Below are 27,307 nucleotides of genomic sequence, written 5' to 3' on the forward strand. Positions count from 1 at the left end.
AACAATTGAACGGATTTAGAGATAGATATGCCAGATGCCATCCCTCACTGTCTTTGTCCAATGCTCTCCCACACAGAGATTGAACTCTCCGCTGATGAGTAGATTTAGAGCACCGGCTTCTAGCGATTTCCTGCTTTCAGCTATAAAGTAACCACATAATACAATACAATACAATACAAATTTATTGTCTTTGAGCCCCAGTGAGCTCAATCAATGCGTTTCATCCTCTCCACACAAACACAGAGCCACTGTCAGAGACAGTCTTTTCTCTACTCTCCCGCTCCCGATGTGATGATGTGCATTTTAGGCCGCGCGGGGCCATGTCCCGGTCTGAAAGTCCAAGGTAAGTGCGATGGTGGACGGCCATGATTGGTATTCCTGCGTTTCTTAGCTAGGGGTCTCTCTTCTCCTACCCGCGACCATGTCCCATCACCGGACCTGCGGCTGCGTTGCTGGAGCCTCCGAGCCCCAGGAGTCGAGCCGGAATAAGTAGGAATGATGTTAACTCATTCACATTTGAGGAGAATAAACAGAATCATTGAATGTATTTGATCTATTGCATCTTTGGCTTTTATGAAATAGATATTCAATAGATATTGGCTTTCCTCCTTTATCCCAGAAGGCTCAAAGATTTCCCCTTTGGCTTGTTATCCAATTTATTTTTGTAAGTTACTATTAAATATTGTTTTCCATGCTATCTCAGGCAGACCCCATTTCAGGGAAGAATCTAACAGTTTCTTGATGTTTAAAAATACTATTAAAAAACACCAAGCACTACATTTAACTAGACAAAAAATAAAAAAAAGACAGACAGGCTGTAGGGGCCGCTGCAACGGGTGAGTCGCGCCGCCAACACAAATGTGGAATAAGTAGGAATATGTTAACTCATTCACATTTGAGGAGAATAAACAGAATCATTGAATGTATTTGATCTATTGCATCTGGCTTTTATGAAATAGATATTCAATAGATATTGGCTTTCCTCCTTTATCCCAGAAAGCTCAAAGATTTCCCCTTTGGCTTGTTATCCAATTTATTTTTGTAAGTTAATATTAAATATCGTTTTCCCATCATCTCAGGCAGAGCATTCCAGAATCTAACATCTTGATGTGCACACAATATACCCCAGACAGTCTTACCTATTTATTCTGTCCAAACACTTCTTAATTTTGGATCTATCTTTTAAATCTATCTTTACAACTCCTTGGTCTCAAGAGAAAAGCTCCAGTTGCTTTGGGCTGTCCATCTAACTCTTTGTTAACTTGAAGATTCATAGGCATTTTAAAGAGAGAGAATAGGTAATATGCAAAACACAAAGTGCTATAGGAACTCTGTGGGTCAGGCAGCATCTTTAGAGGGAATGTACAGATGCCATTTTGAGTCAAGAGCCCTCTTTAGAGATCTGACCTGAAATGCCACCTGTCCATTCCCTCCATTACTTGACCCGTTGAGTTCCTCGAGCACTTTGAGTTTTGCTCAAGATTCCAGAATCTGAAGTTCCTTGTGCCTGCAGAGCAGATAATATTACAGACAGAGCCTTGCATTGCTAGTCATCAAACTGTAACTGCCACTCACTCCCTCTCTCGTGCTGATTTTCTCTTTCCCTTTCAGACACTGCATAATTTCTATTCTTGTCTCAGTCTGGATTTGGACATGTCATCTTGCATTTTCAAAACAAAAAAATGCTGGAAATACTCAGTAGGTCAGGCAGTATCTGTGGAAAAATAAACAGCGCAAATTGTTCAGGTCGATCAACGTTCATCGGAGTATCTGAAGTGCTAATTCTGTATCTCTCCTCTCAGCCTGACCTGCTGAATATTTTCAGCATTTGTGACGATTTCCAGTTTCTAGCCTTGACAATATTTTATAGTTGCGCTGTGAGAACACTTTGAGACCCGACTGTAAGTGTAGATGTCACATCCAAGACTAGGACAAGTTGATTAAAGGTCAGGCCATATGCACACTTTCACTGCTTAATCATCTCACACAGTTTCATGAACCAAGTCTAAAGTATCCTCAATGACCCATAGAGAGCTGTGAATAAGTATTAAGCAGTGGCAAGAATATATATTTTCTGAATGAATTCTCTGTGTCAGCTCCGATATGGCATTAAAATGCATTTCCAACAATTTATTTTGGACAGCCACTTTATTGCAAGTATTTGAATGTTACATCACATTAAGGACTTTGCACGGCAAATAACACCAAGCTTAATAGTGTAACAGTTGATATCATTAACTGCTCAGAGTTGACAAATGGTACAGCGATTGTCTTGGCCAAAATAAATCCCTCAACCAACACCTAAAAGGCAAATTGTCCAGCTGTTCCTCTCATTATTTCTTGGACTCAAATTGGCCAAAAAACAACTTTGCACCAGTGGCCACACATGATTCAAATGGCTGTAAAGTGCTTTAGAAATGTCCCAAAGTGTTGGAAGTGGCCAAATAAACACAAATTATTTTATTTCTAGTCCAAAGATGCATGTCAAAAGGGCCACCAGGGTTAGAAAGTGGAGAAGATTACAGTACTTGGTGCTTTAATTGACTTAATGTTCAGTGCATTTACCCTGCATTAAAGAAACTGAGCTCTCCTCTAGGCAATACAGCTTGCAAAGGATATATCAGCCCTGGAACTAGTACATTGCAGAGTCACCAGAATTGGCCACTGCAAATCACCACTGGTGGGTGTATTGTAGTCGTGGCTCTGGTGGATTCTGGGGGAGGTTAATGGAAAATTGAAATAATATTGGTACAGGTGTAGTGTAAGTGAGTGTTCGATCATTGTCCTGGACTCAGCGGGTCTAAGGATTTGTATCTGAGTTGCATGACTCTCTGACTAATGACAACAGAGTGTTATATTTGTGGAGAGATGGCTTCATCTCGGATTCCCCAGTATCCATAAAACTAATGAGCTAGCCGACATCCTTAAACACCTAACTGAGGCATTAAAAAAGATTAAATGTTTTTTAAAAATTGGCCTATAGGACTGAGACGAGATTTCTATATTCAGAGATTGTCAATTTTTCAAACACTCTGTCTGAAAGTGTGGATGTTTGAGAATATTCAAATGTCATTGAATATTATGAGACTACTTATACTGATTATTGGTGAGACTGATAGCTTTTTAGACTCCATGTACGTTCACAAGTTCAAGGAGTAGAATTAGACCATTCGGCCCATCGTGTCTACTCCGCTATCCAATCATGGCTGATCTCTACCTCCCAATCCCATTTTCCTGCCTTCTTCCCATAACCCTTGACACGGTTCTAATCAGGATTTTGCCTATAGTAAAGTATGGTAAGAGTATAGAAGCTGGGATGCAATGTTAAAATTGTACAGGCATTGGTGACATCTATATGTATTCGGCCAAATTCTCCTAGTTATGGGTCAGGCCCGTACGAAGCTTTTCAAAAAGGGGGGTGGCATAACAGGATTACAAAAAACGTAATGTGAAATAATGTAGGTCTTTATTCTCTGGAGCGCAGAAGGTTAAGGGGGGTCTGATAGAGGTCTTTAAAATGGGGTCCAGGGGACAGCTTGATGTGGACAAGCTTTTCCCTTGAGAATAGGGAAGATTCAAAACAAGAGGACATGACTCAGAATTAAGGGACAGAAGTTTAGGGGGAATATGAGGGGGAACTTCTTTACTCAGAGAGTGGTAGCGGTGTGGAATGAGCTTCCAGTGGAAGTGGTGGAGGCAGGTTCATTGGTATCATTTAAAAATAAATGGGATAGGCATATGGATGAGAAGGGGGAGGGTTATGGTATGAGTGCAGGCAGCTGGGACTAAGGGGAAAATAAAGGTCGGCACGGACTTGTAAGGCGAGATGGACTGTATCCGTGCTGTAATGTTTATATGGTTATAGACAGTGTGGCACATGAAAATATACATCTATATGGATCGGACAGATTTCCTAGTTATTGGTCAGGCCCGTACGGGCTTTTCAAACGCGTGTGGATGTGGGATTACAAAAAGTGTAGATGGTGAAATAATGTGTGTGCGTGTGGGCACATTGGGCACGAAAGTGAAGTCCCTCGTTTCCACTTAAGGGCCCTGGAAGCTCATTCTAGATGCTCTCTGAAAAAGTGAAGCCTTGTTTCGGAGCATTTTGTAGCACCAAAGTATGAGCAATATTTGAAAGAGGAGTGAAATGTAAAGGCAGAGAGAGGTTTATGGTTGGAAGGAACATAGGAAAGGAGGGGGAGAGTGAGCTTGGGCAGATGGGAGAAGGGGAAATAGTCACAAATTGGCTGGGATAGGACTCAGTGGGTCATGGGCAAAGCGTCTGAGCAGGGAATAGTTTAGATGGGCATGTCGGTCCGTGTGGGCAACTTGGGTGAAGGGAGTTTCCAACTCAGTGAGTCTATGGCAAAATCTGAAGAAGAAAATGCATGTAGATAAGTAGAGCAGATTTGAAAGAGGAGTGAAATGTAAAGGCAGAGAGAGGTTTATGGGTGGAAAGGAACATAGGAAAGGAGGGGGAGAGTGGGCTTGGGCAGATGGGTGAAGGGAAAATAGTCACAAAGTGCTGGAGTAACTCAGCGGGTCAGGCAGCATCTGTGGAGAATATGAATAGGCGACGTTTCACAGAGTGCTGGAGTAACTCAGCGAGTCAGGCAGCATCTGTGGAGAACATGGATAGGTGACATGTCACAGAGTGCTGGAGTAACTCAGTTGGTCAGGCAGCATCTCTGGAGAAATGGTATAGATTATAGTTCAGGTCAAGACTGTTCTTCAGTAATATTCATGATGTGCCATGCATAGACATTCCTGAATGTTACCAAACCATCGTGAGCTACTTTGTTACTGTGCTTGCCCTCTCCTATAACGTCTCTGCTGCCTTGGGTGATGCAGGACAGGACACAAGCTTTGGGACACGGTGTGAAGCTGTTGCCGTCTGTCCCAGCCTGGTAAAAACCTGGATGGAGTGGATTTGGAGAGGATGTTTCCACTAGTGGGAGAGTCTAGGACCAGTGGCCACAGCCTCAGAATTAAAATACATTCCTTTAGGAAGGAGATGAGCAGGAATTTCTTAAGTCAGAGGGTGGTGAACTGTGGAATTCATTGCCACAGACAGCTGTGGAGGTCAAGTCAATGGACATTTTTCAGGAGGAGATTGATAGATTCTTGATTTATAGGGGTGTCAGAGGTAATGGGGAGAAGGCAGGAGAATGGGTTTGAGAGGGAAAGATAGTCATAGGGTGATACAGTGTGGAAACAGGCCCTTCGGCCCAGCATGTCCCATCTGCACTAGTCCCACCTGCCCACGTTTGATCCATATCCCTCCGAACCTGTCCTATCCATGTACCTGTCTAACTGTTTCTTAAATGTCACAACTACCTCCTCTGGCAGCTTGTTCCATACACCTACCACCCTTTGTGTGAAAAACATACCCCTCAGATTCCTATTAAATCTTTTGCCCTTCACCTTAAACGTATGTCCTCTGCTCCTCGATTCACTTACTCTGGGCAATAGACTAAACCATATCTATTCAAATCATGATTTTATACACCTCTATTAGATCATCCCTCATCCTCCTGTGCTCCATGAAATAGAGTCCCAGCCTACTCAACCTCTCCCTATAGCTCTGGCCCTCTAGTCCTGGCAACATCCTCGTAAATCTTCACTGTACCATTTCCAGTTTGATGATATCTTTCCTATAACATGGTGCCCAGAACTGAACACAATACTCTGAATGCGGCCTCACCAACTTCTTATGCCACTGCAACATGACCTCCCAACTTCTATACTCACCCGACCCGCTGAGTTACTCCAGCACTCTGTGAAACGTCACAGAACAGGGCAAGATTAGCAAGTTTGCTGATGATACAGAAGTGAGTGGTTTTGCAGATAGTGAAGATGGTTGTGAAAGATTGCAGCAGGATCTGGATCAATTAGCCAGGTGGGCAGAGGAATGGTTGATGGTTGCATGGTTCCTTGAAGGTCGTGTCGCAGGTATATCAGGTGGTCAAAAAGTATTTTGGCACTTTGGCCCTCATCAGTCAGAGTATTGAGTATAGAAGTTGGGAGGTCATGTTGCAGTTGTATAAGACGTTGGTGAGACCGCATTTAGAATATTGTGTTCAGTTCTGGGCACCATGTTATAGGAAAGATGTCAAACTGAAAAGAGTACAGAGATCCCCATCCTGGATCAGTCCAATCAGGGTTGTGTCATCCACAAACTTGAGAAGCTTGACAGAGGTGTCTGTGGAGGTGCAGTCATTGGGTGTGAAGTGGTGATTGGAGTGGGGTGGGTGTAGAAGGGCCCAGTCTTTGCAGACTGAGGTCAGGCTGTGAGTGGGTGTGAAGTGGTTGGGTGGGGTGGGAAAGGTTCCACTCTTTTCATACTGGAGTCTTGCCTTAAGTAGGTGTGAAGTGGTGAATGGGAAGGAGAGGGTGCAGGGTCCATTCTTTGCAGACTGGGGTCTGGCTGTGTTTGTTGGGGAGGGGGTACCAGGGTTACGTTTCTGATTTTCAAGCCTGCAGTAAAACTCATTCAGGTTGTTCGTCAGCTGACGATTGTCCAAAGAGCGGGGGGCTTTCCTCTTATAGCTGGTGATTTCTTGCATGCCCTTCCAAACTGAAGAAGAATCACTAGCTGAGAACTTGCTCCTCAACTTCTCAGAGTATCTTTCCTTGGCAGCTCTGATTCCTCTTCTCAGCACTTTATCGATTAGGCTATCTTTTAACTCTTTAACGATTAGGCTATCGGCTTGACGCATATTTGCCCCCAGCACCCCCCCCCCCCTCCCCCCCGATCTCAAAATGGAAATGTTACATCTGTATATAATGATCCCATTAAAATGTGTATTTATGTCACAAACTATGGAATTCATATTTTTCAGTATTGTTATCAAGGAAAAGAAAGCAGTTCCAATTGTTTGATATTATTTGATATTGTTTAATATTATTCATATGGAGGAGAAAATATAATAGCTCGAAAACCAACCTTAATTTTGCAATCTCACTCAAGATAATTCCCCTTTCCCTCTCCCCTCCCCATCTCTCTCTCTCCTCTCCCTCCCCTCTCTCTCCCCCACCCCACATCCCCCCTCCACATCCCCGCTCTTTCTTTGCAGGTGGGGGTGGCGGGGGCCCAGGGGGGGGAAGATGAAGGTGGTGTGGGCCCAGTGGGGGTGGCGTGTGCCCAGCGGGGGTCAGCGAGGGTGGCGTGGACCCAGCAGGGGTGGCGTGAGCCCAGCAGGGGTGGCGTGAGCCCAGCGGGGATGGCTTAGACCCAGCAGGGGTCAGCGGGGGTCAGCGGGGGTGGCGTGGACCCAGCGAGGGTGGCGTGGGCCCAGCGGGGGGGGGAGTGAGCCCAGCGGGCTCCGCCGGAGCGGCGACTGGTGTTGGGGTTACAGTCGTTGGGTTCAGATTCAGCCACTCCCGCCCAGGGACGAGAGAACATAGAACTGGCCGTTTCCAAAGTGGAAACATTGATTTTTTTTTTGGGTGACTTCGTTCTTAAGGGAAAAAAAGAGGGTTGCGGACGCACCCAGCGCACCCCCCCTTCGGACGGCCATGTTGGTTCTTACTAAATTTTCTTCAACTCAAGGTAAAAACTCTGTGCCATGGTAGCTTTGCAAAACTCACATTTCAGTGTCTGGCTCATGGCTCAAGAGCAGTACATATGAATCAAACCCATCACAGATATTTTGGTTTCAAAGTCATCAGTCTGGGTAGCCTTTAAATAATGCGTGGGTGGCAATCACTGACAACCGACATCTCTGACATGGAAATTATTGCAATCATATAGTTTAAACTCTTTAGGTTTTGAATTTTCAGGGAGGATAAAAACTCTGTGCCATGGAACAGGCCAAGCTTTGAAACAACTCACATTTCTAGTCCGTCCGAACTCATGGCTCAAGAGCTAGTACATATACCTGCGCTCAGACTCAACACAGATCCCTTCCCGTCCATAAAACTATCCATTTCTTTTTAGCCTTAAAAATGCCTGCCTCCACCACCTTCACTGGAAGCTCAATCACACAGCCACCTGACATGGTAAATTATTTCCCCCTCATGTAGTTTAAATTCAGTCCCTTAATTTCAAGTCATGTCCTTGATTGCAAAAATAGCAGATAAAAAATGTTATCTTCTCTCTTTTCTTTTATTCCGCTTAGAAACATAGAAAATAGGTGCAGGAGTAGGCCATTCGGCTCTTCGAGCCTGCACCGCCATTCAATATGATCATGGCTGGTCATCCAACTCAGTATCCTGTACCTGCCTTCTCTCCATACCCTCTGATCCATTTAGACACAAGGGCCACATCTAACTCACTCTTAAATATAGCTTCTTCTCATTCTTCTTCCCTGTTTCTTAGAGTAAATGTATTTACTTCAATTTGCCTTTCTACCCAGTCATTACTAATTATCCTTCATTTTCAATATCTCTTGTATTAGTTCATTCATGTCTCAGATATTGAATACCGCACCATCATCAGCTGACAGTCTCAACAAAAATGTTCGCGCTGAAGAGTGCACGAACAAGTCGAGCTTAGAAACATAGAAAAGTAGGTGCAGGACTAGGCCATTCAGCCCTTTGTGCCAGCACCGCCATTCAATATGATCATGGCTGATCCATCTAAAATCAGTACCCCGTTCCTGCTTTCCCCCCCATCTCCCTTGATTCCTTTAGCCCTAAGAGCTAAATCTAATTCTCTCCTGAAATTAGTAGATTTGCAGAATATGCAATACCTTGAATGGATGGCTTGGGCAACATGCTTGGGCAAAATCGACCTCAACGTGCTTTTATATAAATATTAGAAGTAAAATCATTGACTGTTCTCTTATGTGTAGATGTGTCCATTGGGAGACTTAGATCAGTAATCTCTCTGTACTGAATGTAATGGGGATACAAAATACAAACCCACATAATATATATTGCTTGAGTCAACCTTCAGACTTACTGATCCCTTGCATTAAGTTTGTTTGCCAGGAAAAAAAGTTGGATTTGAAAACATTATGTTCCCCAATAATCTGATCAGTCGTCTGCCAAATAATAACAACCATGTGAACTTAACCCAATTTTAACCCAGAGACAAAGGAGATGGTTTAAATTTGGAGACCCACCTTCAGCTGAAGATAACAGAGCATAAAAATGGGCCAGGATAAAGGGGTGACCTACATTAACCTGTCTCAGTACATTTGTCAGGCTGAAATTATATGATATGATTTGCCTGGATAGGGCACAAAAAAATGTTTTTCATTGGATCTCAGTGCACATGGCAATGGTAAATCAATAATAATACCAGCAAAACAAAGGGAAAAACTGATACTAACCATAATCCGAGCATGACCATTTGGAAAAGTGCCTGCAGTATCTCCAGCCATTGGATCCTGACAGTTCCTCAGTCGACATCGAAAAGCATCTTGAACCTGTTCATCCAAAAAATAACGTTAAGTTGATGCCGAAACATGAATGCACACTAAGCATGCCGGAAGTTTAGAAAGGTTAGTCTGCACTATCATCAATTTGCAATTTACTGATTGGATTAAATATGGGTTAGAAGTGCTACACACCTGGATATAGGAGATGGATTTTTTTCCTGTATCATTGGAGTCATAGTCATAGAGTGCAAAAGTATGGAAACAGGGCCTTTGGCCCAACTTGCTCATGCTGGCCAACATGTCCCAGCTACACTAGTCCCATCTGCTCGCATTTGATCCATATCCCTCCAAACCTGTCAACCATGCCTCAGCCCACTTGACCAATTGATCAAGATCTTGCTGCAATTTTTCATAACCATCCTCACTCTCTGCAAAACCACCCACTTTAGTATCATCTGCAAACTTGCTAATCTTGCCGATAGTATACAAACAGTAACGAGCCCAGCACCAAACTGTGAGGCACACCACTAGTCACAGGCCGATAAGCAACCATCCACCATCACCCTCTGCTTCCTCCCATGAAGCCAATTTTCTATCCATTCAGCTATCTCTCCTTGTATCCCATGCGATCCAACCTTCCAGAGCAGCCTACCATGCGGAACCTTGTCAAATGCTTTGCTGAAGTCCATGTACACAACATCTACAGCTCTGCCCTCATCGACCTTTTTGGTCATGTCATTCATGAGGTTGTGTATTTCAACATGAATCACCATAGCAAATAGAGGGAGTGAATGTACATGACTTCAGAATTAAGGGACAGAAGTTTAGGGGTAATATGAGGGAGGACTTCTTTACTCAGAGAGTGGTAGCGGTGTGGAATGAGCTTCCAGTGGAAGTGGTGGAGGCAGGTTCGTTGGTATCATTTAAAAATAAATTGGATAGGCATATGGATGAGAAGGGAATGGAGGGTGATGGTATGAGTGCAGGCGGGTGGGACTAAGGGAAAAAAAGTCGGCACGGACTTGTAGGGCCGAGATGGCCTGTTTCCGTGCTGAAATTGTTATATGGTTATGTGGAATGTACAAGCACCACCAACCTAACATTACAACCAGAGAGATGGGACTGGGTATTAGACAAATGACCCTTCATGTCTGCTCCACCTTTCCGTTTGATCATGGTTTTTCCTTTACCTCAAACGTTTCCCTTCCGATACCTATACCTTTTGTACCCAAATATCTAATTTATCTCATTTTTTAATATACTTCTTGACCAAGCATAACATCCCTCCAAACATTACAGCTCTGGGGCAATCTTATTGTGGGTGAAAGGGTGGTTATAAAGCGGGGCTGATTGTGGAGACCCGACTCGGCTATAGCTCTGCTATAGGATCTTTGGCAGCGACCACCCGCGGAGTTTGAACCGTCGCCTCGGCGCAGAGGGAGAACAAAGAGGGAAGAGCCAGAGACTTTAAGATTTTGCCTTCCACCACAGTGAGGAGGTGTTTGGTGAACTCACTGTGGTGGATGTTAAATTTGTGTTGACTATGTGTTTTGTCATTTTTTAAAATTATATGTATGACTGCAGGGAAACAAAATTTCGTTCAGACCGAAAGGTCTGAATGACAATAAACGAATCTAATCTAATCTAATCTAATCTAATATTGCTCAGCTACGATGGCACAACCACCTTGGCGGTAAGCATCACGTGCTTGTCGCTCTTTATCTGCCCGCCATTTTCCAATGTTTATTTTATTACTTCGCTGGTTAATGTTTACTGTCGGCGGTAACTGTCCACTCACCTCTCTCCTCAGGATGCAGTGCACCATGACAATGACAAATCCTTGCAGTGAGTCAAACACAGCAAACAGGATCTGAAACAAGATGGATCGCTTGTCGGTCATTGCCAGCACCGCTGACATCCAGGTCAGAGCGAGGAGGGGTAACACCACACAGGAACTCCACAGAGACGCCCTGCACACAAACAGAAAGCCCATTAGAACTGGCCGGACCCATGATTTTACACGATATTAAGTGTGATGTAAATTACAGATTTAGAGATAAAAAAAAGTTAATGTTTTTTCCGAAGACTTCAATCTGTACTTTACAGTTCTTGATATTCTATCCATCTCTACAGACACCTGGATTTACATCTATTACCTTTCCAACAGTCATTTGAAATTAAACGTTTATATATTTCCATAAAAAGAATCTATGATTACCAAAACAACAGTTTAATTATCTGGGCAGTTTATATTTATAACGTTTTAAGTCTATGTATACACACACACACATATATATATCCATTATACATATATTATATACAGAGAGATACAGATTTAAAATGCTTGAGACTAACATGGCATTACTGGCAGTGGTGGCTGACAAGGCTGTCGTTGAAACAACTCCGCACTTGGAACATTTGAGGGTCAGGCCGCTATGGGGCTCACTCATCTGACTGGAACCAAATAAAAATTCAACAAAAAAAAGAGAAAGATTGCAGCTTTAAAATAAAAGCATCCAGCACCCTCAGGAATTAAAAGAAAATAATATAAGTGTAAGAATTCTCCATGGTAAATATGATAATTACATTACACCACACGAGTAAGAAAGCCATGCAGAATCTGGATCAATGTCAAACACATTTAAATTAAGAGGTGAAATACTATGATATACTTAATGCAAGGTACATTGTTCTTTACAGCATCTTAAGAAAGCACTTGTCATGAGCATTTAAAAAAAAAAAACAATGAATGTTTCAGCAGTCACCACCTACCCTCCTCTATGTTTTAGCTTTTTATCTAGGATTCCGTCTCTTGACACGAGTTTATTAAAAACTAAAATGCCGATCACCATGTTGACCTACGAAAGAAGAAATGCTTTTTGTCATCTTTATGCTGGGTGGACCACAACACTCATCACTGTTTCCTCACAGATCCACAACCTTTAAGCTCCGAAGCCGCTGCTGCAGCTGCTACTTTCACCAAACCTGCTGCGCAGCTGTTACACAGAGCATTCGGATTTATTTACAAAGTTTTGTTTTCAAACCTTTTACTCCTCTTTTCGTTTTTTTAAAAAGCCCCGCTCTACCACAGGCACCAGTTCCTACTCAATTGGGTTCTCAGGATTTGGGAGTGTTGCCAAAGTGCTCTGAGAAGTCATTGGATCAGGGGAGCACTTGGGGCGATAGTGCTCCCTAGTCTATTCGCTCAGCGCACTTCCCTTGGCCTCAACAATCAATGTGCTCCATCACAACGACAGAGTGGCCACAGCATTGGTAATTTATATCAGCTTGTCAGACTTACTCTGTACTAGCCCCCTAACCTCCCACAGTGTGAAGTAATACGGGGCAGGGAAACACCAGGTTACCTTCGACATCCTCTTACGTGACACACCTTTGGGAACATTTGACGCTGTTCCACCGTTTCAAGTGACATTCTCCATCTATACTATTAAATTAAGGTGTGCTTTTGGGTCCTCAGAGACGAGGAAATCTGAGCAACAATTCCTTGCTTATGCTTCAACTGAATTTGGATCTGGTAGTAACTACCTGATCCCACCCAGGATTCCATGCCCATGTTACTTAATGCAACACACAAGTGCCTGTGCATTAGAGCAAAATAAAAACCTCAACAAAACAACAATGCCTTTTTCGGGCAAATAATAAAACCATTGCTATTGTTGTTTAATGTGCTGCATTTACACCAGCATCCTTAGTGTAAACAAGGAATGGGATAAGGTATCCCTTGCAGTAGTGCTAACTCAATAAGAAAATATATCATCTCTGAGTATCTGAATTGCATTACACAATTCCTGAAAGTGGAATCATATACCTCGCTAATTATATCTTTGCTTTCCTTGTGTGCCTTGAGTTTTGCAATACCTTTGTGGGCAAAGTGTGGGACGGTGTGGCTTTTACTGTGGGACGTGCCCGGCTAGAAACTCCACTGTGATCTTCCCACCAGCGATTCTGATGGCTAGAGTGTGGAGTGCTCTGTGTGCACTTTAGTGAGGTTTGAAACAGCCAATTGCCACTTTAAGCTCAAACAGACATGGCAGCATCTGCTCCCATGTGAAACCATGTCACATTCAGAGTATCCGCAATGACCCAGAGAATACCCTAAACCTTCCCAAACCTGGCTGCAGCCAGGGAAATATCATCTTCCTCGCTGCTCTAAAAGCTCAAGCATCCACAGATATTTTTCTTGCCATAATTAAAAATAGACGATGCCTGTTGCAAGTGTGTCGTCTCTGAATTTAGAGAGCAGGTCACTGCAGTCATGGTTGGCACCAAACAGACTGCAGGATGAGCTAATTCCCCCTTCCCATTGTTTTCCCATGCAAAACCAGCCTGACTCTGAAATATAAACAGAAAATGACAGTAACACTTGGCAGGTCAGTCAGTGTCTGTGGAGAGATATAGAGTTGATGTTTCAAATCATTTGATTTATATCTTAAACATTGACTCTTTCACTCCCCACAGCTGCTGCCTGACCTGCTGAATGTTTCTGCCATTTGATTCTTATTGCACATTTTCAACTTCTCAGGACATTATTTTAGGAAAGAGATGAGTAGGAATTTATTTAGTCAGGGGGTGGTGAATCTGTGGAATTCTTTGCCACGGAAGGCTTTGCTGGCAAAGACAGCGGATATATTTAAGGCAGAGATGGATAGATTCCTGATTGGTACGGATATCAGAGGTTATGGGGAGAAGGCAGGAGAATGGGGTTAGGAGGGAGAGATAGATCAGCCATGAATGAATGGCGGAGTAGACTTGATGGACCGAATGGCCTAATTCTACTCTACTTTAGGGAGTACAGAAAAGGTTCACCAGACTGATTTGACACTTACAAAATTCTTAAGGGGTTGGACAGGTTAGATGCAGGAAGATTGCTCCCGATGTTGGGGAAGTCCACGACAAGGGGTCACAGTTTAAGGATAAGGGGGAAATCTTTTAGGACCGAGATGAGAAAAACATTTTTCACACAGAGAGTGGTGAATCTTTGGAATTCTCTGCCACAGAAGGTAGTTGAGGCCAGTTCATTGGCTATATTTAAGAGGGAGTTAGATGTGGCCCTTGGGGCTAAATGGATCAGGGGGTATGGAGAGAAGGCAGGTACAGGATACTGAGTTGGATGATCAGCCATGATTATATTGAATGGTGGTGCAGGCTCGAAGGGCCGAATGGCCTACTCCTGCACCTAATTTCTATGTTTCTATGTTACTCCTATCACTTATGATCTTATTATTTTGCTGCTATATGGAGCTGACTGAGATTGCAACACAGGCGCTGAAGGCATCTCCCCACAAGAGTAGGGACCTATCAATGCAGCCAGTAACTTAATATGCTTCACCTACATAGGAATTTTATAATTGAATACATTGTTTTTAACAAGCAAAAATAACCCCCCCCCCACCCCCACCCCCAAGATATTAATCACATAAACAGAAAAAAGGCACATTGCATTGACAAATTAGTTACTTTATGAAATATCAATACATGCAATAATCAAATTGCCTCAATGGCGTTTTAAGTGGGATGTGCAAGGTTTAATGATAAAAGCGCATGCATATTTGTTTTACCAGAACAACAGCTGCTGCAGGTCCAACAAATGCATATAAAAGGCCTCCCTCCAGTGACAGCCAGCAGCTGTGAACATAAAAATAATAACCAACACATTAAAATTAGAAGGGTGCATTTAATTAATCATCAGTGGGCAAATTCAAGAGCAGACAGATTCTCAAATGGTGCACACAAAATTAATTGCAATGGAGTTCCAGCATTCAAGATCCAGGGGCCTCTTCACTAAAAATGAACCTGAGAAACTCACTAACTGAGAACATCTATGATCTACTAATATATATCCAATGTCTCACTCATAGGAGAATATCGGAGTCCCTCCAGGGGCCTGGCCAACATTCATCATTAAAACAATGCCATAAAATGGCCAAAGATGGACATCTGAGGAAAGACATTCTTGCCATAGAGGGAGTACAGAGAAAGTTCACCAGACTGATTCCTGGGATGTCAGGACTCTCATATGAAGAAAGACTGGATAGACTTGGCTTGTGCTCGCTAGAATTTAGAAGATTGAGGGGGGATCTTATAGAAACTTACAAAATTTCTTAAGGGGTTGGACAGGCTAGATGCAGGAAGATTGTTCCCGATGTTGGGGAAGTCCAGGACAAGGTTGTCACAGTTTAAGGATAAGGGGGAAATCTTTTAGGACTGAGATGAGAAAAAACATTTTTTACACAGAGAGTGTATCTGTGGAATTCTCTGCCACAGAAGGTAGTTGAGGCCAGTTCATTGGCTATATTTAAGAGGGAGTTAGATGTGGCCCTTGTGGCTAAAGGGATCAGGGGGTATGGAGAGAAAGCAGGTACATGATACTGAGTTGGATGATCAGCCATGATCATATTGAATGGCGGTGCAGGCTCAAAGGGCCGAATGGCCTACTCCTGCACCTATTTTCTATATTTCTATGTTTCTATGAATTAGCTTCATATCTTTTCTTTTTGTGGTGGTCCCTATGCTGGTACTGAGGTGCCATGTTTTCCTTGACTTGGGGCCCTGGTTCTATGGGTGTTTTCCCTGGTGGGCCATTGACCAAAGGATCGACGATGTCCCACTGCTGCACCACCCCAATGTGCACACTAGAATATTTACCACTGGCTTTAACCCGGCACTCCCATTGAAAACAATTTGAGGGACAATCTCTCTGTGTTTTTATATTAATTCACAGGAGCTCGGTATTGCCGACAGGGCCGGCATTTGCCTGGGAGAATGTGGTGGAAACGCTTCCTTCTTGTAGTTCTTCAAGATTAATTTAATCAAATTATTTCCCTAAATCTTGCTGTGGGTCATCACCTGCATTTTCACTCAAAGTTACTATCATATTGATAATCTTAATTTGCTAGGCACACACCATTATTTTCAACGAACTGCCTATCCAATAATTATGGATCTGCCCATTGTGATCATGCTCAATCCACTGCCTAATGTTGATGTTAGCTCTTCACATATTTAACCCCAACTGACCAACGAGAAAGCTGTGGATTACTCAGAATTACTCTGAAGCACAGCCATTATAATGTAGGTCGATCTGGCAATCCTGAGAGGAAGAGGGATAAATCTAAGGAGACCAGGGCTATGGGTTGTCCATCATTACCTTTTGCCAAAACAGACACGATGCCGCAGTGGCAGTTACTGCCTTTCTGCTCCAGAGACCCGGGTTCGATACTGACTCCGGGTGCTGGTCTGTACGGAGTTTGTACTTTCACCCCGTGACATACATGGGTTTTCTCTGAGATCTTTGGTTCCCTCCCACACTCCAAAGACGTACAGGTTTGTAGGTTAATTGGCTTGGTACAAATGTAAATTGTCCCTAGTGTGTGCAGGACAGTGTTAATGTGCGGGGATCGCTGGTCGGCGCGGACTTGGAGGGCCAAAGGGCTTGTTTCCACGCTGTATCTTTCAGCTAAACCAAACTAAACGAGACATGCTATTCTGAGCTTGGCCATGGGAAGAGTACCAGGAGGACTGAGGTAAGCATTCAAAGATGTGCTCAAACCCTCCTTGGAAAATACAACATCCGCTCTGACTTCTGGGAATGTCTGGCGCACTATTGCTCGAGGTGTAGGAATATCCGGGATGGCAATCACAACCTGATGGGTGTTTTTTATCAGGAGCACATCGAACCCCTACCTAAGCAGTGACCACCTCATAAATGACCCACACGTTATTCTTTCAGGCATCTCCTGCACCATTTTTTGGACAATCTGGGCCCCACATTGGCCTCATCAGTTACATTGAGTCATCCTCGATCCTGAGAGACTGCCTGAGAAGTTGACTTTCTGCTGAGATGCAGACGGCTGAGTTTAAATCTAATTTTGCTTAAAGCAAAGTAATTAACATAACTGAACTGAACTGTGGCTGACTCAGGGAACTCTAATTATTGATTCACACAAATACATTCTTTAATGGTTTAATGCTTCACTAAGTTTGGCGAAATCCTCTCCATGGGATGCACCGGTAATATATGCAAATCTTTTTAAGATGTAGAAAAGAGAATGAAGTAAGTGATCGACTGTTGATTTCCAAGGCGTTGGGTAGGGAACAACCACCCCTGTAACAATAGGGGTTCTGAACAGGGAAAGGGAATGCTCAAAGCTAACACAGAGATGGATTGCTCCCAACATATCCATTTGCAGCTGACAATCAGGCTACTGCTCCTTTTCCCTAGATGATGCTGAACTTCTGAATTGCAAGAGCTGCATTCATCCAGGCAAGTGAAATTGTCATGCCACCCATGGTCAACTGTTCCTCTCACTTCCCTTTAGAATTTAGTTTAGTTTAGTTTAGAGATACAGCGTGGAAACAGGTCCTTTGGCCCACCGATTCCACACTGACTAGTGATCAGCCCATACGCTAGTACTAGGGACAATTTACAATTTTAACCAAAGCCAATTAACCTACAAACCTGTACGTCTTTCGAATGTGGGAGGAAACCGGAGTTCTCGGAGAAAACCCATGTAGTCATGGAGAGAACATATACATACTCCATACAGTCAGCACCTGTAGTTGGGATCGAACCTGGGTCTCTGGCGCTGTTAGGCAGCAACTCTACTGCTGTACCACTGTGCTGCTGTTGTGCTAATCATAATTGGACCAAGACCTCGTCAAGGTCTGGAGACAAGAGATCTTGGATAGAATGGAAGGGGCTACAAGGAAAATAAGAAACCAAATTAGTAACCAGCATGGTTACACTGAAGATAAGAGACTGACTGATTATTTGACTGGTTGGGACCTGGATTCTGCTGCATGGAAGTGGATAGATATTAAACTGCTTGCAATTATGGACTTTAGTAAGGCCTTTGACAAGGTTCCTCATGGAAGGTTGGTTAAGAAGATTAAACTGTTGGGTATAAATGCAGGAGTAGCAAAATGGATTCAACAGTTGCTGAATGGGAGACGCCAGAGGGTAATGGTGGATGGTTGTTAGTCGGGTTGGAGGCAGATGACTAGTGGGGTGCCTCAGGGATTGGTGTTGGGTCCTTTGTTGTTTGTCATGTACATCAATGATCTGGATGAAGGTGTGGTAAATTGACTTCAGTGGTGGGCAAATTAATGGAAAAGATACTTAGAGATAATATATATAAGCATCTAGATAAACAGGGTCTGATTAGGAACAGTCAACATGGATTTGTGCCTGGAAGGTCATGTTTGACTAATCTTCTTGAATTTTTTGAAGAGGTTACTAGGGAAATTAACGAGGGTAAGGCAGTGGATGTTGTCTATATGGACTTTAGTAAGGCCTTTGACAAGGTTCCTCATGGAAGGTTGGTTAAGAAGGTTCAACTGTTGGGTATAAATGCAGGAATAGCAAGATGGATTCAACAGTGGCTGAATGGGAGAAGCCAGAGGGTAATGGTGGATGGCTGTTTATCGGGTTGGAGACAGGTGACTAGTGGGGTGTCTCAGGGATCTGTGTTGGGTCCTTTGTTGTTTGTCATGTACATCAATGATCTGGATGAAGGTGTGGTAAATTGGATTAGTAAGTATGCAGGTGATACTAAGATAGGGGGTGTTGTGGATAATGAAGAGGATTTCCAAAGTCTACAGAGTGATTTAGGCCATTTGGAAAAATGGGCTGAAAGATGGCAGATGGAGTTTAATGCTGATAAATGTGAGGTGCTACACCTTGGCAGGACAAATCAAAATAGGACGTACATAGTAAATGGTAGGGAATTGAAGAATACAGTTGAACAGAGGGATCTGGGAATAACCGTGCATAGTTCCTTGAAGGTGGAATCTCATATAGATAGGGTGGTAAAGAAAGCTTTTGGTATGCTAGCCTTTATAAATCAGAGCATTGAGTATAGAAGCTGGGATGTAATGTTAAAATTGTACAACGCATTGGTGAGACCAAATCTGGAGTATGGTGTACAATTTTGGTCGCCCAATTATAGGAAGGATGTCAACAAAATAGAGAGAGTACAGAGGAGATTTACTAGAATGTTGCCTGGGTTTCAACAACTAAGTTGAAAAGAAAGGTTGAATAAGTTAGGTCTTTATTCTCTGGAGCGCAGAAGGTTAAGGGGGGACTTGATAGAGGTCTTTAAAATGATGAGAGGGATAGACAGAGTTGATGTGGATCAGCTTTTCCCTTTGAGAATAGGGAAGATTCAAACAAGGGGACATGACTTCAGAATTAAGGGACAGAAGTTTAGGGGTAACATAAGGGGGAACTTCTTTACTCAGAGAGTGGTAGCGGTGTGGAATGAGCTTTCAGTGGAAGTGGTGGAGGCTGGTTCGTTGGTATCATTTAAAAATAAATTGGATAGGCATATGGATGGGAAGGGAATGGAGGGTTATGGTATGAGTGCAGGCAGGTGGGACTAAGGGAAAAAACGTTGTTCGGCACGGGCTTGTAGGGCCGAGATGGCCTGTTTCCGTGCTGTAATTGTTATATGGTTATATGGTTATAATTAACATAACTTGCAACTACAGTCCCTGCTCTGGAGGAAGTCAGCATTTTCAAGTCATAGGGCAAGATTTTGCCAAACAGGTTGCAGAAACCTGATCCATGGTAAAGGTGTTGAAAGCACAGCAATAGTTTAAATCAGGCTATGTTAGTGGGAGATGGAAAGGCAAACGTTTGGTGTATTTACGGGTGAGAACCTACATGGACTGGCACTGCATCCTCATGTGCTCATTGATTGGTTGGGGCTCAGCCCAAGACAGCTAGAAGCTGGAATGGTTGTGAGGCTTTTCTAATGAAACTACAAACGTAAATGGGATTTCCACTACAGCTCTGGTGGACATATGCAAGCATCCACAGAATGAATATTTATAACATTCATTGTAAGTTGTAGTACATTTGTTTAAATAAAACAAAATCCAATTACTTTAAATAACCAATCCAATCAGAACACCTGTAACTACAAATGCAAAATATTGCGAGCAGCCTTATCACATACCCAAAATTAATTTTGAAATTATAAGGAGTAGCATTTACAACATATACCTAATTAAGCTCAGCATTTAAATCACATTCAGCAAGTAACATATTACACAAATATCATTTTATTGTTGGGAAACACAGTGTGAATTATGGGTGAATCCACAGTAATTCTGACTCCCGACTTTTAAAGCTATTCTTTTATTTGTACACTGAAAAGCTTCCTGTCTAATTCTTATTCATCCTCACAAATACATAATTTAATTGCAAAACATAAAAGTTTCCAACTCCAGACATCAATGTATTCTGGGTGAGCGCTGGCTGTGGGAAGTTGGGCCAGGTTAATGGTAGGGGGTTGGATCAGGTGGTGGGAGTGGGTAGGTTGGGCTAATGTGTTCTTTATTATTGTACCGCTGCTGGCAAATTAATTTCACTTGCACTTTATGTGCAATGTGATGAATAAAACCGTATTGTATTGTATTGTGTTGAGGGGTGCATAAGTGAGCAGACAAGCAAGATAAATGTGTACAATGTTCCTTCAATTGCATACTTCCATTTGTGAACACAGGGGACATGCTTAGTGTGATGTGTTGAAAGGGGCCAGTGAGTTGGGGATCGGTAGGAAGAACTAGTCAAAGTTTGATGAGATGGGTCTTGCACTGTTATCATTTGTGCACTGTCCAACTGCACATGGACACACACAGGATTTCAAAGGGCATTAGTAAAGAAAAGTAATTTTCAAATGTTACTGCCTCGCCATCTTCTGTGAAATGGTCTTCTCACCCAGGTGAACCTACACCCAGTTCTTTTGCGAATAATTGTGAGGTGCAGTGCTTCGTATTGCAGAAAGTGAGAGGAATTCAGGGCAAATAGATCGGGAAGTGTAGGGAAAACCTGCTGATCCTGGTCTGACACCGAAAGCCTTATCTTTAGTCCCTCTAATTTGTCGAGAACAGCAGATGTTGACAGTAGCAGGCAGCTGTAGAAGAAGCCAAAGAGCTTTGATGCAACTTACTAATTTGATGTACCATATCCTTTAGCCTTTGTAAATCCCATAGATATTGCCACCACCAATGCAGGCAATCCTGAAGAAATAAATTATATTTCATAAGAAAACTGTATCACTGCACATAAGGAGGAGCACAAATACAACCTTTTTTTTTTCACATGATGGTCAAAGATGGGCCAATTATCTCTCAAAATACTTATTTTTGTGATATCTTCAAAAAAAGGGGAAAGAACATTTAAAAAAAAAAAGCAAAATAGGTTTCTAAGGAATACATAAATGTAGTTCACCACAATGGAACATTGACATGGATATTAATGCTTACCCCAGCCAAGGCATAGAAAGCGTTTGCGGATGAGCCTTGTTCTAATCTTCCCTGTGACCGCCATGTAAGATTGCCAAGCCTCAGTCAAAACCCAGCAGAAGGAAGCCAGAAAGAAGAAATGCAGAAAGGCAGTGGTCATTGTGCAAACACCCTGTGCACACAAAACAAACAATATTTCCTTTTTAGCGTGAATGGCTTGTGTCCCACCGGAGACCAAGGTCCTAGCAGTTCATCAATATTTATTGCCCGAGTCACACATGTTAAAAAGATGAACTGGGTCCAAAAGGACTACTGGCTCTCAGAGCTTTATCTAAATCAAATGTATACCTCTGGAAGCAGAGGGGTGGAAAATAATACTGTACACCCAGCACTCGGGTCCCTGTGCATCAGTTACTCCTGAAGCACTTCACCCAACACAAAGTACTGTGATCCTTCTCTTCAATTCATATAATAGGCCCATTAGGTCCACACCTACCATCAAGTACCGTTTATACTAATGCCATTTGTGAGCTCCTGATCCCTGGCATTTGTGCATTGGTGTTTCATGTACTCCTCGAGATGCTTCTTATCTGTGGCAAGAGCTTCTATCACTGCCATCAATTCAGGCATGGTTCGAACCACCCTCTCGATGAAAATCATCCTCCTCAGATCCCCACAAACCTCTCACCCCATACCATAAATCTAGTCCTTCTAGTATTGGACACATCGGCTACAGGAAAACATTTCTAATTTCAATTTTTTGTTATTCAAAATTCTGCACACCATTACCAGGTTCCTCGTTGCCCTTCTCTACACAACCTAGAACCATGTCTTTCCTCATAACCAAATTACTCCACCCAGATAACACTCTGCACCTTCTCCAGTGCAATTCTTATAACGTGATGCCCAAAACTGGTACCCCAGCTGTGGCTGATCCAATGCTCATAAAGTCCTTACATATTATGTCCTGGTCTTACATTCTATGTCCTGGCTAATGAAGGTAAAGTCTGAAGAAGGGTCTCGGCCAGAAACGTCACCCATTCCTTCTCTCCAGAAATGCTGTCTGTCCTGCTGAGTTACTCCAGCATTTTGTGTCTACCTTCGATTTAAACCAACAACTGCAGTCCTTTCCGACATAATAATGAAAGTAAAGGTCCTATTATGCCTTATTATACCGTGGAAACAAGGAACTGCAGATGTTGGTTAGTACCAAGGAAAGAAACAAAGTGCTGGAGTAATTCAACGGGTCACGCAGCATCCTTGGAGAAACTGGATGGGTGATGTTTCAGGTCGGGACCCTTCTTCAGACTGAAAGTAGGGAGTAAATAGCTAGAGGTGAGAAAAGACCGGGACCAAATGCCTGAGGTAATTTGTGGCTGGGCCCTGATCTTCATAACTTCTAGGAGTAAAACTAGGCCATTCGGCCCATCGAGTCTACTCCACCATTCAAACATGGCTGATCAATCTTTCCCTCTCAACCACATCTCCTGCTTTCACCTCATAACCCCTGACACTAATCAAGAATCTATCAATCTTCACTTAAAAATATTAATTGACAGCTTTTTACAGCCGTCTGTGGCAATGAATTCCAGCTCTTCACCCAACCCCCTCCCCCCCATCCAACTTTCAGACTGAAGGGTCCCAACCTTTTTCTCAGAGCCTGACCCACTGAGTTACTCCAACACCTCATCTACCTGTGAACATGCATTCATCTGACCTTCCCTCTTACATTCCTATACTCACTTGCTTGCGAGACTAGAAATAATCCTGATTGTAGCCTAGAAGGCTCCGCTCTTCTATCGGCTTGCTCCCAAAATACACGTGCAGGAACTCATTCCTCTTTTTGCTTCCCAATACTTCTTCCAAGGAATATGACAGTTCAGAGCCCACAAAGTGGGAAGTGAGTAGAAGAAAAACTCGAGAGGTCAAATAAAGGACATGCATTCCATCATGCTTCAGATGACTGATGTTATTTTGGGAATAGTCAGAGCAACACCAGCTACCTATTACAGGTGCACAACCTTTTATCCGGAGTTCCGGAAATCGAAAAGCTCCGAAAACCGAACATTTTTCCCAGGATGTCATCTGCACACCAAAGCTCGCGTTTGGCGCCAAACTTGACCCGAAACGACCCACGGTCAACCCAGGTCTGTACTACTGTAGCGGCTGCCTTCTTAAACATCTGTAAATCATTGTTTAAATGTTAGTCAGTTAGTTTGGAGGGCTTTTATGTGGGGGGGGGGGGGGGGTGAAGGGGGAAACTTTAATTCTTAGTCCCCTACCTGGTCGGAGAGGCGGGGAGCGGGCAATGCCTTACCGGGTCGCCGTGCAGTAAGCTCCGGAGCGCTGTGGCCGCCGACTCCCAACATCACGGAGCTGGGGCTGCGGGCGTCCGGCCGCGGGCGGCGCTGGATTTGGAGCGCCGCGCAGCCAGGGGTAGAGTTGCCGGGGTCGGAGCTCCAACCGGCACCGCCCACGGCCGGACGCCCAGCAGCCCCAGCTCCGCGATGTTGGGAGTCGGTTGCCACAGCGCTCCGGAGCTTACTGCACGGCGACCCGGTAAGGCATTGCCCACTCCCCGCCTCTCCGACCAGGTAGGGGACTAAGAATTAAAGTTTCCCCCTTCACATAAAATCCCTCCAAACTAACTGACTAACAGTTAAGCAATGATTTACAATGATTCCCCGGTCTCCGGGGAGGAGGCAGCCGCTCCAGACTTTTCCGCGCTACCTACCTAATCTACGCTACAAATCTTCCATTCCGAAATCCGAAAAATTCCGAAATCCGAGAAGTGTCTGGTCCCAAGGCTTTCGGGTAAAAGGTTGTGCACCTGTATTGCTAAAAGGTAAATTAGGACAGAACACCAAGCTCCTTCTTGATTCAGAATAAGATGATTAATGCATAAATTTAAAAAAGTTCAAACTTTCCCAGAGCTTCATGAATCAATTTGCCAAAATAAGCTGAATGTAAGTAGATGGAAGGTTGAATTTGTCAAGTCAATGGAATATTGTGCATTCTCTAAAGTTAACACACAGCTGTATTCTACAACTATTTTCTGAGTTTAGTTGCTGGTTTTGATGCCATTGTTTACTTTCTAACATTATCAATCAATAATTTAGTCATTTTAAGAACAATGAAGAAAAAGATACAAGAACTTTGAAAATGTAATCTATTTAAGCTGCTCAAATGATTTTTAGAATAGATACAATGCAATGTAATTATATATTTTTCAGTTCAGGTGGCTAAGAAAGCTGGCTAACAGTACACAAAAGTCATGGATCAAAGCAAATTAGATTATTGCTGACATTGCACCATTTATTCCCTGTCTAATCACTTGATTACTGCACGTTTAAGGTTGTGTGCTTTTAGTGTAATCTCTGAGCATTACTTCAGAGTTCAATGATGTACAAACTCTGCATTTCAAGTCCTAAATCAAGGCTATTCTAAGCTTACAGACATGCACCCAAACCTCCGCAAAGTGCTTCTTTATGCAGCTTACTATATCGTTTCCTTACTTCCAAAATCCTGTCTTATCCTTGTCTTTGGCCCTCACGAGTGTCCCAATTCCTGCCTAATAGATGAACAATAAACCAAATACAAATACCAATATTCTCCATTAGAACATAGCTCAGATACTTTGCTATATTGAAAGCCCGGAAGAAGACAGTTTTATGGTGGCATCTTATCATCGACTCAGAATGTCCCAAAGTGCCTCAAATGCAATGAAGATAGAAACAAAATGCTGGAGTAACTCAGCAGGACAGGCAGCATCTCTGGATAGAAGGAATGGGTGATGTTTTGGGTCGAGACCCTTCTTCGGACTGAAACATCACCCATTCCTTCTACCCGGAGAAGCTGCCTATCCTTCTGAGTTACTCCAGTGTTTTGTGTCTATCTTTGGTGTAAATCAGCATCTGCAGTTCCTTCCTACATATTAAATGCAATTAATTTATTTTAAAGTACAGTATGTCTGAGTGAAAGCCGTCATCTTCATATACAAGGGATGTGGATGCCACTGGTAAGGATACCATTTATTGTCCATCTTTATCTGTCCCCTTGGACAATTAAGAGTCAACCCATTGGTGGGTCTGGAAGAGGACAACCCAAGGAAGTACAGCAGATTTCCTTTTCTAGAAACAGTGAACCAGTTGGGGTTTTAATGGCAGTGGAGTAGATTGTGTCCAGTGCTAAAGTTATAGTCCAGATCTTGAGCTTAGCTCCAAGAATGGAGCACCCACAACAAAATCCTGATGGATGATGGCAATATGTGAATGAGGATGGGTTCCTGTTTTCCTGACCTCTGAATACTAGCCCAGTTAATTAGGCCCTGTTCACAGAAATGGAAACAAATTATCAGCTGATCTTTGTCTTGACAGTGTCGTTCAAGAGATGATTTTGTTCAGATAACTCTGTTCCCATTCACTGGGATGTACAAACAGTCTGTTGTAACAGCACCAGCACATGGCTTGGTTAGAGACACAGCCAGCTCTGAAACATAGGTCTTCAGTACTACATCTGGGCCGATGTCTGGCCCACAGACTTTATTGTATCCAATGTTTTTCTTGATACACATTATTTTTTTTGAATTGGTGGAAGACTGGTTTCAATTGTTTGGGTTCTCAGGAGGAAGCCAAAGTGGATCATCTATCTGGCTCTTCTGGCTGAACATATTTCTGGATATATCAGCTTTGTCATTAGTCAGTGATAGAGAACGGTATCTCTCTATAAATTGATAGAGAGATACAGCATGGAAGCAGGACCTTCAGCCCACCAAGTCTACAGTGATCATCGACTACCCTACACTAATCCTATTTTAATTTTAATTTTTATTATCCTCAAAGCTTTTTCATCAAAACTCTTCCTCATTTAGAACACCACTCACCTTTATCTTCTCTGTTCGAAGAACAACAACAATCTCTACAAAGCAAATCTTCATGTGGAATAAAAGCTACTGCACAATGCAAGCACATGTGCTCTCACACTCATAATAGGTTGCAGGATAGATGCTCAAATGTGCTCCTGACATACACCATCTAAACACTCCTTGGTTGCTGGCAGGAAAAGATGTAGTCTCACTGTGGGGAGCAGAGCCACATACTGTAGTAGGAGGCAGAGATAATGTCAAGCCTTTGGATAGTTTTGCACAGGTCACATTGAAAATCATTGCTATAGAATGTGTTAAAAATGGGAAAGAGAAAATACTTCACTCCCAGACCAAGTTCCACCTGTCTCAGACTTGCACAGCATAGAAACATTACTGGGTCTATGCCATCCATCATGCCTATCCACATTAACCCTGCCCGCTTGCATTAAATCCACATCCATCTCTGCCTTGCTCATTCAGGTACCTGTCAAATGTTGTTACTGTTCTGCCTCCATCTCCTGCTTTGGCAGCTCATTGTCGCCACTAACTCCTCTTTGCGATATATATAGAAATGACTTTGGCGTAAACATGGATGGGCTGGTTAGTAAGTTTGCAGGTGACACCAAGATTGCTGGGGGGTGGAGGCTGTCAAAGTATACAGCGGGATACAGATCAGCTACTGAAAAGGGCGGAGGGCGGAGAAATGGCATGGCAGATGGATTCGAGCAAGTATGAGGTGTTGCTATTTGTGAGGATTAATGCAAGGAGAAAATATACAATTAATGGCATGACATTTACCAGCATTGATATACAGAGGGATCTTGGGATGCAAGTCCATAACGTC

The 27,307-nt window shown here is 43.1% G+C and overlaps 1 protein-coding gene across 1 annotated transcript in view; it reads right to left on the reverse strand.

Annotated features, from left to right (window-relative positions):
* adgrb3 (adhesion G protein-coupled receptor B3) overlaps positions 1-27,307 on the reverse strand; it is a 711,502-nt gene that overhangs the window by 57,738 nt on the left and 626,457 nt on the right. The window contains 7 exon segments of the mRNA XM_055635039.1: positions 9,282-9,377; positions 11,128-11,299; positions 11,685-11,783; positions 12,102-12,187; positions 14,909-14,975; positions 21,305-21,374; positions 21,621-21,771. Coding sequence (XP_055491014.1) covers positions 9,282-9,377; positions 11,128-11,299; positions 11,685-11,783; positions 12,102-12,187; positions 14,909-14,975; positions 21,305-21,374; positions 21,621-21,771 — 741 coding nt within the window.

The sequence above is a fragment of the Leucoraja erinacea genome, chromosome 5, assembly GCF_028641065.1.
Source record: "Leucoraja erinacea ecotype New England chromosome 5, Leri_hhj_1, whole genome shotgun sequence".
NCBI classification, from domain to species: Eukaryota; Metazoa; Chordata; class Chondrichthyes; order Rajiformes; family Rajidae; genus Leucoraja; species Leucoraja erinaceus.